This window comes from Natator depressus, chromosome 9 (genome assembly GCF_965152275.1).
Source record: "Natator depressus isolate rNatDep1 chromosome 9, rNatDep2.hap1, whole genome shotgun sequence".
Lineage (NCBI taxonomy): Eukaryota > Metazoa > Chordata > Testudines > Cheloniidae > Natator > Natator depressus.
Window position 1 is genome coordinate 31,918,349 of NC_134242.1, and position 15,211 is coordinate 31,933,559.

The following is a 15,211-nucleotide window of genomic DNA, read 5'->3' on the forward strand; positions in this document are numbered from 1 at the left end:
AAATCCAGATTTTCAGTCTGGAAGGTAGAATTTCTAGAGTTTGCATTTTAGTTTATACTTTTGAAGCATCATTCTATCATGGTTAATTTTTTTGTCCCTATACTAAGCTCTCGGAGCACATAGCAGTGTTTGTTATGACTACATCCAGTTATAAGATGTGCCTACTACTGTAGTATCTGGTGACATTATAAATCCAGAAACTGGGTGTAGCCCACAATAATATGTAAACCCTCAACAATTATGATCAATATGGAATTTTTTTTCCGTAGTGCTGAGAGAGTTCAAGAAATTGTTGCCTGGCTAAAGGCGCATCCTGTCAGCGCTTTATCTCGTTCATCTTGTGACTTACAAATTCTGGATGCAGCTATTGTAGAGAAAATTGAAGAAGAATTAGAGAAGTGCAAGGTACTGAATTTTTATAGATTTGACTAGTGATGGACCAAAAAGCAGTTGTTTATATTGTCCAGGTACTTTATTCAGATTACAGAAAATGGTTTTTCAGTGGCATGGCAAATACTACTATTGGAAGAACCGTAAGCTACTAAATTGCATCATAAATTGTCATAGCAACTCAGAAAAGGGCATCAGCAGTCTCTCTACTCTTTGGCTCTTTTCTCTCTAGCTAGTTAAGCCAGATCTGCTCTGAGCTCCCCTGACTTTGAGTGATTTTGGGAAAAGAATCTGTGTCCAAAGAGGTCCTGGACTCCTCACAATCTCTTCCAAACACAAACCCAATCTTCCCTTCTGTTTCCCAAATAGTTTCCCTTTGATCTGCAAATAACTAGAAGGCAGTCTCCTCCAGCCTCACAGGTCTCTCTCATCAGATCCATTCAAGTAAAAGAGAAAATAAAACAAAAACAGGCAAGGCAGTATTAAGTGTTAAATGGGTTATGAAGTCCTATGATGTGTAGCAAATCCCCATGAGACAAGTGGTTGGTACTCTTCCAGATTGTGTAGAAGGCTCCAGAAGCAAAAGTGATATTAACTTTGGGTTTGTTTTGCGATTGGTTAAATAATTTAAGCCATGGTTTAGAAAGACTAACCTGACTTCTTAGATCCAGTTACTTTAAAGTATTTATAAATACAGTATTTTGGCATGATTCAAAGTCTTGAGAACTGTGTCTCCTTTAAGAACACCAGAAGAATGCCTGCAGTACATTTTCATGGAGCATATATATATTTTCTTCAGAAGTCCTACCGTATTCTGATCCTTGTTCTGCTTACTTGCTCAACACATTATATAGATAGATAGATAGATCGTATCTGTTTTCCCTTCACACTGATAGTGGGCATTTTTTATCAAAGACATTGCAAAACAATGGAATAATATTTCAGACTTCTTACTTAATAGTTTTTAAAATTATTTTGTCCCTTTCCTTTAGCAAAGGAAGAGTAACAAGAAGGTGCGAGTGACGGTGAAACCCCATTTGCTGTATAGAGTAAGTCATTTTAGGGCTGTTTAATTTTATTATAAAAACTAACTTATGTAAAATAAATATAACCTGGACAAACTTCATGAACCTTCAAAAATTACTATAGGGCACTTGCCTGAGTTGGGACAGGATTAATTGAAGTGTCTCCTAGGAAATTAGTTTCAGTGTGGTGTTACTTAATAACAATGACTGCTGTATAAATGGGACTGAAATTCAGTTATCGATTCTCATGTGGTTTAGTAGCATATGTCTTTTGCCTTCTTCTGATCCTACAACTTTCATTCCCTCCATAATTGTAATATATGCAGAAAGAATATTAAGTGCTTCAGAAATGCTGCCCTTTGCCTGTTTTGTTCTTTTCATGGCACCTGTATGCTCTAGGCCAGAGGTGGGCAAACTATGGCCTGCGGGCCACATCCGGCCCACGGGACCGTTCTGCCCAGCCCCTCCCCTGCTGTTCCCCCTCCCCCGCAGCCTCAGCTCACTGTGCTGCTGGCGCCATGCTCTGGGCGGCGGGGCTGCGAGCCTGGGACAGTGCTGTCCTGGGACAGTGCAGCTGCAGAGCCCGGCCTGACCCGGTGCTCTGTGCTGAACGGTGCGTGGCTGGCTTCAGCTGGACGGCACAGCTGCCTGTCCTGGTGCAGCTGAGCTGCCAGCCACAGGTGCTCCGGGGAGCGGGGTTGGATAGAGGGCAAGGGAGTTCGGGTGGTGGTCAGGGGCCAGGGGTGTGGATAGAGATCAGGGCGGTCAGAGGGCAGGGAACAAGGGGGTTTCTGGGGGCAGGGTTTCTGGGGGCGGTCAGGGAGAAGGGGTAGTTGGATGGGGCAGGGGTCCTGTGGGGGGGTAGTCAGGAAGGAGCGGGGAGGTTGGATGGGGCAGGGGCCAGGCCATGCCTGGCTGTTTGCGGAGGCACAGCATCCCCTAACAGGCCCTCCATATAATTTCTGAAACCCGATGCGGCCCTCAGGCCAAAAAGTTTGCCTGCCCCTGCTCTAGGCTGCTTTGCTGGGTATCTCACAAATGCTCCTGCTGGTGGCACAAGGAAAGCTGAACAATACTTCTGATTGTGCCTTCCCTCAACTCCATGGGCCCATTCAGTAGCACTTCATGAGTAGCACTGCAGCTTCCTAGTTAGCAATATTATTAATAAAAGGATGTTTTCTGAGCATTGTAACACCTCTACCTGGTTGTTCTGAGAACAGTTCAAATTGTTTTCTCAGTGTACTGAAAATAATGAAATCATTTCAACTTCTTTAAGTTTTAAATCCGTGATTCATTTGTTGTTAAGTCAGAATAACTTATATCTTTATATTTTACTAGAATTAACATAGTCTTTTGGTTAATGTCAGCCTTTAGAACAACAGAATGGGGTTGTTCCAGACAGAGATGCAGAGTATCGACTGTTTGACCGTGTTGTCAATGTGAGGGAGAACTTTTCTGTTCCAGTTGGTCTTCGAGGTACCATTATAGGACTTAAAGGAGGTAATATTTTCCTCATAATAATGATCATATGTTAGCTATAAGGTTGACATGAAAACAAACTGTTGTAAACTTTTATTCTTTTTCATTTAATTGTGAACAGTTTAATAAAGAGTCAGACTGGAGATGAGGCACAATTAAAAAACAGAAATTTGGTTTGTAATGTACCATGCGGTTGTCCCACTTACTGTGCCATCTGTGGGTTCTCAGGCTCAGTGTAACAGCAAGTGCAGAAGTCTATTCCACTCTATTGCTGCAAAATTTGGAGAGATGAGGGTGAGGATTGGAAGGTGGCCATTGGATTCAGGGTTTAAAGTCTCTGACCCCACCCCTAAGAAGAGACTTCATGGTTTTGGGGACCCTAAAGTTTGTTGCAGTGGGAGGTAAGGAAGAAGCTACTCTAGGATTATATTCAGATATGATAGTATTTGGATTCAGGATCTGAATATTGTCATCTTCCCCCATTAGAGCAGGATCAGTTGTTTGGTAACTTTCACATGACCAAATGGTCAGTAATAGGGCTGTCAAGCGATTTAAAAAAGTAATTGCAATTAATCATGCAATTAATCGCACTGTATAATAGAATACCATTTATTTAAATATTTTTGGGTATTTTCAAATATATTTATTTCAGTTACAACACAGAATACGAAGTGTGCAGTGCTCACTTTATATTTATTTTTGATTACAAGTATTTGCACTGTATAAAAACAAAAGAAATAGTATTTTTCAATTCACATAATACAAGTACTGTAGTGCAATCTCTTTATCATGAAAGTTGAACTTACAAATGTAGAATTATGTACAAAAAAAACTTCATTCAAAAATAAAACAATGTAAAATTTTAGAGCCTAGAAGTCCACTCAGTCCTACTTATTGTTCAGCCAATCGCTCAGAGAAACAAGTTTATTTACATTTGTAGAAGATAATGCTGCCTGTTTCTTGTTTACAGTGTCACCTGGAAGTGAGAACAGGCATTCTCGTTGCGACACTGGCTACAACTGTGCAAGATATTGATGTGCCAGATGTGCTAAAGATTCATCTGTCTCTTCATACTTCAACCACCATTCCAGGGGACATGCATCCATGCTGATGACGGGTTCTGTTCAATAACAGTCTGAAGCAGTGTGGACCGACACGTGTTTATTTTCATTATCTGAGTCAGATGCCACCAGCAGAAGGTTGATTTTCTTTTCTGGTGGTTTGAGTTCTGTAGTTTCCTCATCAGAGTGTTTCTCTTTTAAGACTTCTGAACGCATGCTCCGAACCTCGTCCCTCTCACATTTTGGAAGGCACTTCAGGTTCTTAAATCTTGGGTCGAGTGCTGGAGCTATCTTTAGAAATTTCACATTGGTACCTTCTTTGCGTTTTGTGAAATCTGCAGTGAAAGTGTTCTTAAAATGAACAACAGGTGCTGGGTCATCATCCAAAACTGCTATAACATGAAATATATGGTAGAATGTGGGTAAAACAGAACAGGGGACATACAGTTCTCCCCCAAGGAGCTCAATCACAAATTTAATTAACGCATTATTTTTTTAATGAGTGTCATCAGCATGGAAGCATGTCCTCTGGAATGGTGGCCGAAGCATGAATGGGCCTATGAATGTTTAGCATATCTGGCACGTAAATACCTTGCAATGCCGGCTACAAAAGTGCCATGCAAATGCCTGTTTTCACTTTCTCGTGACATTGTAAAGAGGAATTGGGCAGCATTATCTCCCGTAAATGTAAACAAACTTGTTTGTCATAACGACTGGCTGAACAAGAAGTAGGACTAAGTGGACTTGTAGGCTCTGAAGTTTGACATTGTTTTGTTTTCGAATACAGGTTTTTGTATGAAGTGAATTGAAAAATACAATTTTTTAAATAATTTTTACACTGCAAATATTTGTAATAAAAAATAATATACACTTTGATTTCAATTACAACATAGAATACTATATGAAAATGTAGAAAAACATCCAAAATGTTTAATAAATTTCAATTGGTATTCTGTTGTTTAACAGTGTGATTAAAACTACGATTAATCACGATTCATTTTTTTAATCGTGATTATTTTTTTTGAGTTAACTCACGATTCACTGCAATTAATCGACAGCCCTAGTCAGTAACATTGTTTGGTTTAGATGTCATATGCTGTCATTTGAGCATGATGTTGGAATGCTCTCAAGAAAATGAGAGAGGTATGCATTTGGTTTTTGGTTTTTCTTGGGGTGCGGGGGGGTGGGAGGGAGCGGCTTAGGAGGGTGGTTTCTCCGCTTTTCAGGAGCATGAGAAAGTTGTCTCCAGTTACATTTGATCCTCTACCCAATGAAGCTGAAGGGATTATTTAGGAACTGAGATTATTTTGTTGACTCTTCTCACATCTAATAAAGTCTTGTGGAGGAATAAAGATAAAATGATGGAACATATAAAATCTATTTGGAAACAAAAAAATTTGCCTCAGATAGAGTGGAGAATTTAGAGAGTGCTGTTTGTGAATAATATAGCTCCATTTGAATGCATAGTGCTATAAACTCCTAATGGCATGGACTGTTCTTCATGTGTGTTTTGTAATCTAAAATAAGTACACAACTCTTCTGGTTTCTCAAGTATCCAGTCTAACTAGCTGAATGAGTGGAAGGGATTAGAGAAAGTGAAATAGGTTTGTCCAGCCTTTCCTAGATGTGTACTGGCCCTGGTTGTAACAAGTGAGGAAGAAAACTGACAGGATTTGCTTATACTCCAAAGTTTCTGACAAAGTGATAGAAAACTTCAATTAAAAAAAGAATTTGAATTTCTAGAGAGGAGACTTTCTAGCAGTGTGAGAGAGTTCAGTTAAAAATTCTCCAGTTAAGCAGCACATCCAGCTTAAAGCTCCTAGTAACATATCTAGGAGCTTGTCTACACAAGTTATTCCAGAATAAGGTAAAATGTGAATTTGAAGCAGAATAGCTATTCCAAAATAGCTCCATATCTGAACACTCTTAATTCTGGAATAACTCCATGTGTAGACAAGCCCTAAGCTCATTTATCAGTCACTTCATGTGTTAAGTAGTTCTACCCTTGAATGTGGAACTACTTAGTCTTTGGCCTTCCTTAATAAAGGACAGGCAGTAAAGCCAATGAGAAGGAACACATACCAGAAAGTAGGGGAAGGCATATAGGAGGAGAGACATAATTGGAGAGAGTGACAGTAAAACAGAGGGACACAATAGTGGTGGTCCGAATGTTTTTATCATACTTAAGGTTCCACTAAATATTTACTCCTGAGGGCATTCTGCACCAAAAAATAAAAAAATCTGCAAATTATATTTGTCAAATAAATGTGGAAGCTCCAGCATGGCATTGAGGAGCACAGGCCACTGACTGCACAGAGGTGGGAGATCACTGTGCAGCTCCCTCACCGGGACACGGACTCGACTGTGAGGCTGCACCCAACCCTGACACAGCACAAGGACTGGGCCTGCCCCAGAATAACACCCCAGGGCCCTACTCCTCTGTGCCAGGTGCACTAGGTGTTGGCAGGTAGGCTCAGCAAGGCAGGATCCAAGTGTGGAGGGGCTTAGTATGGGGGGGTCCTGCTGTGGGTTGAGAGGATTCTGTGTGGGGCAATCTGGGTGTGGGCAGCTCAGATGGGGATCCGGGTGCAGGCGGGATCTGGATGCACAGGGGCTTGTTGTGTGGGTTCTGAGTGCAACAAGAATGGAACTCTGCAGGGGGGTCCAGGTGAAGGTGGTTGGGGCTCAATGGAGGGAGGGGAGTCTGGGTGTGGAGGGGATAGGACTCGGCAGGGGGGTCTGAGTGTGGGGAGCTCAGTGGGGGGGTCCAGATGCTGAGGGAATTGGGCTTAGTGGGGTGGGGCTCCAGGTGCAGCTGGTTGGGGCTCGGTAGGGTGGGGATCCGGGTGCGGGTGGCTTGTTGGGATGGTCCAGGGACAGGGGAAGTGGGGCTCATTGGGGGGGTTTGAGGCTCAGCAGGAAGGTCTGGGTATGAGGCGGTCTGTATGCACGGGGTTGGGCGGATGTGGGAGCAGCTCCCCTGTACAGTGCCTCCCCGTGCAGCTAAGAAGCAGTGGGTACAGGAAGCAATGGGGTGGAGTTTGCAGAGCTTCATACAGCCAGAGGATAAATCTGGGGGTGGGTCTGACATGGCCCCGGATGCCATGCAGGGGAAGAGGAAGTCCCGTCCTCCCCCAGCCCAGCTGGGACTAGCAGCTGAGCCCAGCGCAGGGTAGGAGCCACCAGCTGGGTCTTCCCCAGTCCCACCCCCCGCCCAACAGTGATTTACCTCTCTGCTGGCTGCCCTGGGCACCTGAAACACTGCTGGGGAGGGTCGCATGACTGGTCTTGTGGCTTCCCTTTGCTTGTCCATCAGAAAGTCATATTTCTGCGGGGAATAAAAGAAATCTGTGGGGGACATAAATTCTACACATGCAGAATTCCCCCAGGAGTAAATATTACTCACCATAAAGTAGAGCATGCGTTCTCAATCTGTGGTTTCGATCTAGGCTTCTCTTCAGTGACATACTGTGTCACTTGCAACCATTCTTCCTCAGATACCAGAATCCCTATAAACCAGTGGTTTTCAACCTTTTTTTCATTTACAGACCCTTAAAAAATTTCGCATGGAGGTGCAGACCATTAGGACATTGGTTCTCAAACTAGGGGAACCGCTTGTTCAGGGAAAGCCCCTGGCGGGCTGGGCCGGTTTGTTTACCTGCCGTGTCCGCAGGTTTGGCCAATCGCAGCTCCCACTGGGCGCGGTTCGCCGCTCCAGGCCAATGGGGTCTGCGGGAAGGGCAGCCAGCACATCCCTCAGCCCATGCTGCTTCCCGCAGCCCCCATTGGCCTGGAGCGGCGAACCGCGGCCGGTGGGAGCCGCGATCGGCTGAACCTGGGATGCGGCAAGTAAACAAACTGGCCCGGCCCACCAGGGGCTTTCCCTGGACAAGCGGCGCCCCTAGATTGAGAACCACTGCCTTAGGAAATATAAGACAGTCTATGGACCACCAGGTTGAAAACAACTGCTATATATCATTGGCACCTCTTTTGAGGGATCTGGATGAAAGGACTCACCTACTCAGGCAGTCACGACATGAAAAACTTTGAGAAACAGTGGAGTAGATATCCCTTTAGTCTGGCATTTTAATAGTCACTTTCATTAATGTTGTGTCTAACGGGATTTCAGATAAGCCAAACCTTAAAATATGCCCTTTTTCATCTGCAATGACTTTAGATTAATATAAATTATAAAACAGTATATTTATCCATTACTATACAAGTGATATCCTCTGCTGAGAGCCAGTTTCAAAACTGTTGGTCTCTGGTTGCCTGGATGTATGGATCCACCCACTGTCTCTCTTTCCAGATGGTTTTATATCCATAAAGCTTCTGTGCCATTGACCATGCCATCATTGTACAGAGAACAAACTACATATTCTGTGTTTTAAAAAAATGAGCAACAAAAATAAAATCAAGTAGGCCCAATATATAGGGTTAGCTATTAAAAGGAAAGAATGTGTTCTCTTTTTATCATTAAATACCCAAAGGAAAGTACAGTTGTGTGTTGGGAAAATAACCGACTATTAGGGACTGCTATCAAAATTATGACTCTAGATTACTGCTACTTATAGTTGCGTATAGTAGATTTACAGTTTATGCATATCCTAGAGGACAATCACACACAACCTTCTTTGAGGAGTTTCCAAATAACTGAATTAAGTTTTGTATCTGGGGCATAGGGTATTTAAGTGTCTCTCTAATAATAATTTAGTTTTATGTCGTCTTCATTACCACAGTGTGCTATTAATGGTAGACAGGCATGTAGGCTACTTTCTTACAGTGCATGTCATTATTTTCTACAGCAAGCAGAGAAATGGATGTACTCTTTGAAGTGTTGTTCGATGAAGAATTCCCTGGAGGCCTAACAATAAGGTCTGTGTTTGTTCATACTGATTTTGTACCCTTGTGAGACTGAATTGAATTTAAATTACTAGCTTTTTGCTGATGTGTGTGAGTGTTTTTAAATACCTCATGAGAAATTTGACTAACTCCATTTAGAGGCAGTTTTGCTTCTGTAATGTATGTTTTTTGGTGTTTTTGTCCCTCATTCTTTATGACTAGAGACAGTTTCATGAAAACAGAATCTGTGTCTCTGAAGAAGTGCTTATTACTCCTGATACTGACATCCCCAAGTGAAGTTCTTATCTTTTCCAAAGCAACCACCCTCATGCCACACGTAAAGGACTAGAGAACTAGGCTATGCAGATGTGCTTGCAAATAGAGTGTTTTATAAAATGTGCTATTTGTTTCATAGATTCATAGATACTAAGGTCAGAAGGGACCATGTCCGACCTCCTGCACAACGCAGGCCACAGAATCTCACCTACCCACTCCTGCAATAAACCTCTCACCTTTGTCTGAGCTATTGAGGTCCTCAAACCATGGTTTAAAGACTTCAAGGAGCAGAGAATCCTCCAGCAAGTGACCCATGCTACAGAGGAAGGCGAAAAACTTCCAGGGCCTCTTCCAGTCTGCCCTGGAGGAAAATTCCTTCCTGACCCCAAATATGTAGATCAGCTGAACCCTGAGCATATGAGCAAGATTCAGCAGCCAGATATCCAGGAAAGAATTCTCTGTAGTAACTCAGATCCCACCCCATCTAACATCCCATCACAGGCCATTGGGCCTATTTACCATGAATATTTAAAGATCAGTTAATTACCAAAATCATGTTATCCCATCATACCATCTCCTCCATAAACTTATCGAGTTTAATCTTGAAGCCAGATAGGTCTTGTTATCTGCATGTCTCTAATCACACTGGAAATAGATTAGATTTTGGTTTTATAATAGTGCCTTTCATGCTCAGGTTATAGTATCTGAAAACTACTTTACAAAACAGGAGGTGACTTTGATGCTGGTAGTGGGGCAAGTGTAGATGAAAACAGCAGTCATTATAACCGGTACCCTACCTATTGTGCAGCAACAGAATTCACCTATTTCATCCTGCCACAAAATTTTGCTGTAATCAAAGCTTTCAGATTTAAACAGAATGGACCAAGACAGAGGCTCCTCTTCACATGCTCAGGCAAGAGAGCGCTCCGCCAAGAAGGTGACTGAAAAGCAGGCTTCATCTTCCCCCCCCCCCCCCCCCCAGGAATCCACCAAGAAACTGCATCTCCAACTCGGCAGACCCCATTGGTACCCAGCCATACCGAGCCTTCCACCTCCAAGGTAGTGGGACCATGCGGTACTGAGGTTACCGCACCAGCAAAAGACCCTAAGTGGGCTAATTCGGACAAGGGCAGCAAAGGGAATGCAAAACGCTCTGCCTTGGTACCATTGGAGCTGATGAGGCATTCGGCGCTAAGCAGTTGACAGCACTGCAAGCTATGGTGCCTCCACGGCACACACTGCACGTTCTTCAGCACTGCACCTCACACATCAGTACCACCACCAAAGCCTTCACAGGTACCGATGCTCTTGGTACCACAGCAATTCCTTTGACACAAGGATCTCCTGGTCTCTGCACCAGAAACTTCTCTTCCCAGTACCAACATCACTCGAGCATGCTCAGTACCAAGCCATCTTAGCGCATTGCCCAGATCTGTTCCTCTCTTTTCAAGTGATGAGGACAATTAGGATGAAGGGGAAATCTATGCCACCCATCACTCTTCGCCTCCTCATACATCTGCCAGACCATGTCCATCACAACAAAGAGATTATCATCCGGGATCTCAAACTCCGAGCTAGTACGGACATCCATGGGTGTCACGACCTATGACTTTCCCACCACAGTGACCTTACTGGGAACCATGGGCAGCATACTGAACACAACACCACAAGCCTCCCAGTCGACCCAGGGAGAGGTCAAGACATTCCCCTTCACCCTCTGTACCAGAACCCTCCGAACCTCCAGAAGAGGTGGCTGAGGAACTGGAGGAGGCTTCAGACCAGGAAGCTGCACCAGCAGCCAACTTTCCTCATTCTCTTCCCCGGATGAAACCATCATGCCTCTACCTCCCACCATGGGGGATGATTTTAAACAATTTCAGGAGCTCTTTAAGAGTGGCAGTGTAGCGGGGTGGTCACCCCACTCCGGCCCTGAAGGGGTTAAAAGCTGCCCTGGAGAGGGCTGCAGCAGGGAAAGGGATTAAGAACAGCTACGGGAAGCTGACTGTGTAGCTGACCACAGCTGCGGCCAGCTCAATCAGGACCCAGCTGGCCCTTATAAGAGGGCTGTGGGTCAGAAGTAGACGAGTCTCACTCTAGCCCGGGAGTGGGAAGGGCTAGCTGCTGAAGAGGAAGGTACCTGAAGTGGAGCAGGGCTGGGGAAGGGCAAAGGGAGTTGGGGAGCTCCAGAATGGTAAATCCCCAGGCTGCAGGCCTTGTTTAAGGCCAAAAGGTACTGGGGCTGCAGAGGGGCAACCTGAGGATAGGCAAAGGCAGCAGGCCCTAACCCCTTGCCAATGATGAGTGGCCATTACTCTGCAGTCTGCCCCAGTGAGCAGGGGTTAGATGATGACTGGCAGTAGCCACTGAGGCAAAGTAGGTTTAGAGGGTTGGGGGTTCCCTTGGGAGGGAAGACCCAGAGTGTGGGGGTACTGCTGGGGCAGAACCCCAGGGTAAAGGGCACTGGGGTCCAGAAGGGACACGGGGCCAGCGGTAGGTGTGACACCGGCCTGCAGAGGGTGCTCCGTAAGCTGGACAGAGCTAATTCCCAGACGACCAGCAGGAGGTGCCGCACCGGTGAGTTGTCGCTTCACTACAGGCAGATTCCTTGGACATTCCACTAGTGGAGGTGCCTGACTCCTAGCATAAGCTGCTGGGCATACTACACACATCAACTTCCTCCAGAATCGCCATTTTTGTGGATACAGACTAACACAGCTGCTACTCTGAAACATACCAATCAATGACTCCCTCATGGACCCAGCCAAAACCATCTGGCAGACCCCGCCAACAGTGCCACCCATCTTCAAAAGGGCAGATAAAAAGTATTATGTCCTATCTAAGGAAATGGAATTCCTTTTTTCACGCCACACACCAAACTCCCTGATGGTGGAAGCAGTGAATGAACGGGGCAGAAAACACCATTCCAGAACCATCCCATACTACAGGGACTGGAAGAGACTAGACCTTTTTGGTCGTAAGGCCTACTGATCAGCAACCCTACAATTTAGGATCACCAACTATGAGGCATTAATGGCCAAGTACAATTATACAAACTACTCAAAACTATTGGATTTTATTGAGTTTCTGCCTGAAGAAAAGAAGAACAATTCAGGGCGACCATCTGGAAGGGCCAACTTATCATTCAAACAGCCTTGCAAGTCTAACTGGACTCGGCAGACACAGCAGCATGTTCCATCACCCCGGCTGTAGTTATGCAATGTGCATCCTGGCTCCACCCTTCTGGGTTTCCCAAAGAGGTACAATCCATGGTCAAGGATCTCCCATTTGAAGGCCCCAAGTTATTTGCATCCAAAACCAATGAATCCCTTCACACTTTGAAGAATTCCAGAGTGACGCTGAAATCCTTGGGCATATAAGAATAAGAAAAAACAGGACAAGTATTGCTCAGCACAAAGATTCCGGTCTGTGCCTTATGCACAACCTCAGAGACAATACGACCCTCAAAGATGGAAGCAGAGATCTGAAAGATGACGACAGTCCCTGTCCCAGTCTTTGACGTCCCAGAAACCTCCTTCAAGACAACCATTTTGGTTGAGGGCCCGAGATACCCACAATATCAAGTGCTGAAAACACTCTCTACCTCCCATCCATTCAGAGACTGTCTGACCCCATCCCATCCAGTTTGACAGACCATCACGTCAGACAGATGGGTATTAGAGATCATCGAGACTGGCTATTCCATCCCATTTACCTCTATTTCCCACCCCCCCACACACACACCCTCAAGCCCTGTTCATCTTCAAGTACCCCCTCATGAACATCTACTGTGACAGGACGTAAACTATCTCATACGCCTTGGTGCAGCAGAATTAGTACAAACACAACACAGAGGGAGGAAATTTTACTCACATTACTTTTTAACCCAGAAAAAATGTGGAGGATGGAGGCCCATTCTCGACTTAAGGAAACTCAACAAATTAGTGAAGACCCAACACTTTAGGATGGTCACATTAGCAACCATAATTCCAGCACTGGAAAGAGGAGACTGGTTCTCTGCCCTTGACCTCCAGGACCCATATTTTCATATAACAATACATCTGTCACCCAGGAGGTTCCTCAGGTTTGTTCTAGGGGCAGGCCACTTTCAGTACAAAGTTCTGCCCTTCGGACTGTCCACTGCCCCACGGGTATTTTTGAAAGTTCTCATGGTGATGGTGGCTCACCTACGCAGACAAGGGGTCATAATATTCCCCTATTTGGATGATTGTTTACTCAAAGCATTGACTCAACAAGGGACACTAGAAGCTACTCAAAACACAGTAGTTCTTTTCACATGTCTAGGGCTACAAATAAATGCACAGAAATCAGCATTTGGACCAGTGCAGAAACTGGAGTTCATCGGGGCCTACCTCAGCTCTCTGGCGGCTACAGCCTCACTGCCCCAACAATAATTCATAGGGCAGAAGGAACTGGGAGCCCTTATGGCACAGTCACCCATACACAACATTCTTCAAAAATAAAGTTACCTTAAGACTGCATCTTACCTAAGGTTCTTACCTAAGGTTGCCTCTTCATTCCATCTTAATCAACCCATTCACCTCCCATCATTCTTCCCAAAACCCGATGAGAATAAAAGAGAAGCAGCACTTCACACCCTGGATGTTGGAAGGGTGCTAGCCTTTTACATCGAGAGAACAAAGACTTTCAGAAAGTCACCAAAATTATTCTGTTCCATTGTAGAACGATCAAAAGGAGATGCCATATCTAAACAGGGGCTGTCTAAATGGATCTCCAGATGCACTGACTTTTGTTATCACTAACAACAGCTACAGCCCCCTCCAGGGACTCACATACACTCCATCAGAGCTCTGTCTGCTTTGGTAGCCTTCCTTAACAATGTCCCCACTATGGACATCTGCAAAGCAGCAACCTGGGCGTGTTCCCATACATTCACACACATTTATGCCATAGAGCAGCATGCATCCTCAGATGCTTTATGCGGATTACGATTTTATCATCTGCCACGACTTTAACTCTGAAGCCCCTTTCTTCCACCAAGGGGACCTGCTCTACAGTCATCTAAAGTGGAGCATCCACAGGGACACTCCAAGAAGAAGAAGAAGAGAAGGTTACTCACCCTGTGCAGTAATTGAGGTTGTTCCTGTGGGTGCTCCACTACCCTCCCTCGTCCCCTCGACTTCAGATTTTTCATGCTGGATACTGTGAGATAGAGAATAAACTGAGGGGGGGTTGGTCGCACAGCGCTATGTAACCGATTGAGGTGGCGCAAGACAGGGACACCGCATGTGCAACCCAACCTGGCACTGCTACTATAAATCTGCGATTACAAGCACAGGGGTGCGGAATTACCTAAAATAGAGCACCCACATGGACAACTATCTCAAAGAGCCTCAGTTATGGCACAGGGTAAGTAACCTTCTCCTACAGTTATGGTCCTGTAACAGGCTCTTGCCTTGCCCATTTTCAGACCCTGCTGCTGCTGCCTTAGTGTCCCCTTTTCTGCAGCTAAACCAACCAATGCTTTTTGTTTGTTCTCCCCTTTTGTAGACCTGTTTATTAATATAAAATAAATGTGCAGTGGGGCACACTCCCAGTTCAGAGCACCCCCTTGCATCCATGCTTAATGTCGCCAGTATCCTGAGCTGAAGCACCTCCTGCAGGCTATCTGCCTCTCACATGGTCTTCTGTGGCTCAGCTTTTCTGCCAAGTCACATTCAGTTACTCCAAAAGGGGGTTGAACTTTAGGATCCAAATGAAAATCCAAATAATTTTTCTGCTCCCTTAGGCTACTGAAGTTTTCTGTTTCCACTTACAAAGCCTAATCTCAGGGCTTCCTCCCACAGGAGACTACTGTGCTCCCTGTGGGTCTCTTCCAGCTGTTGTAGGCCCTAACTCAGCTCCCCCCTCACCCCCAGAAGCCTACTCTACCCCCTGTGGGTTTCTCTCCACAGAAGAGTCCTACCTCCTCTGCAGTCTCTTCCTCGATCTTGTCCCCTTTCCATGCCCTTCCTGAGCTCCTAATTCCCTCTAAAATATTTTTCTCCTACTGCAAGTAGCTCCAGACAGGCCTTTCCTTATGGCTAGTAGGGACAACTTCTTCCCCAGTCCTTCCTGACCCTGGATCCCCTCTGGTTCCCTGCAGCTCTCTTCTCTTTA

General features: G+C 45.1%; 1 protein-coding gene across 1 annotated transcript in view; it reads left to right on the forward strand.

The window, feature by feature from the left end:
• The window catches only part of XRN1 (5'-3' exoribonuclease 1), a 78,938-nt gene that overhangs the window by 50,780 nt on the left and 12,947 nt on the right, over nt 1-15,211 (forward strand). The window contains exons 27-30 of the mRNA XM_074963837.1: nt 270-405; nt 1,383-1,439; nt 2,783-2,915; nt 8,761-8,830. Coding sequence (XP_074819938.1) covers nt 270-405; nt 1,383-1,439; nt 2,783-2,915; nt 8,761-8,830 — 396 coding nt within the window. The remainder of the gene's footprint in view (nt 1-269; nt 406-1,382; nt 1,440-2,782; nt 2,916-8,760; nt 8,831-15,211) is intronic.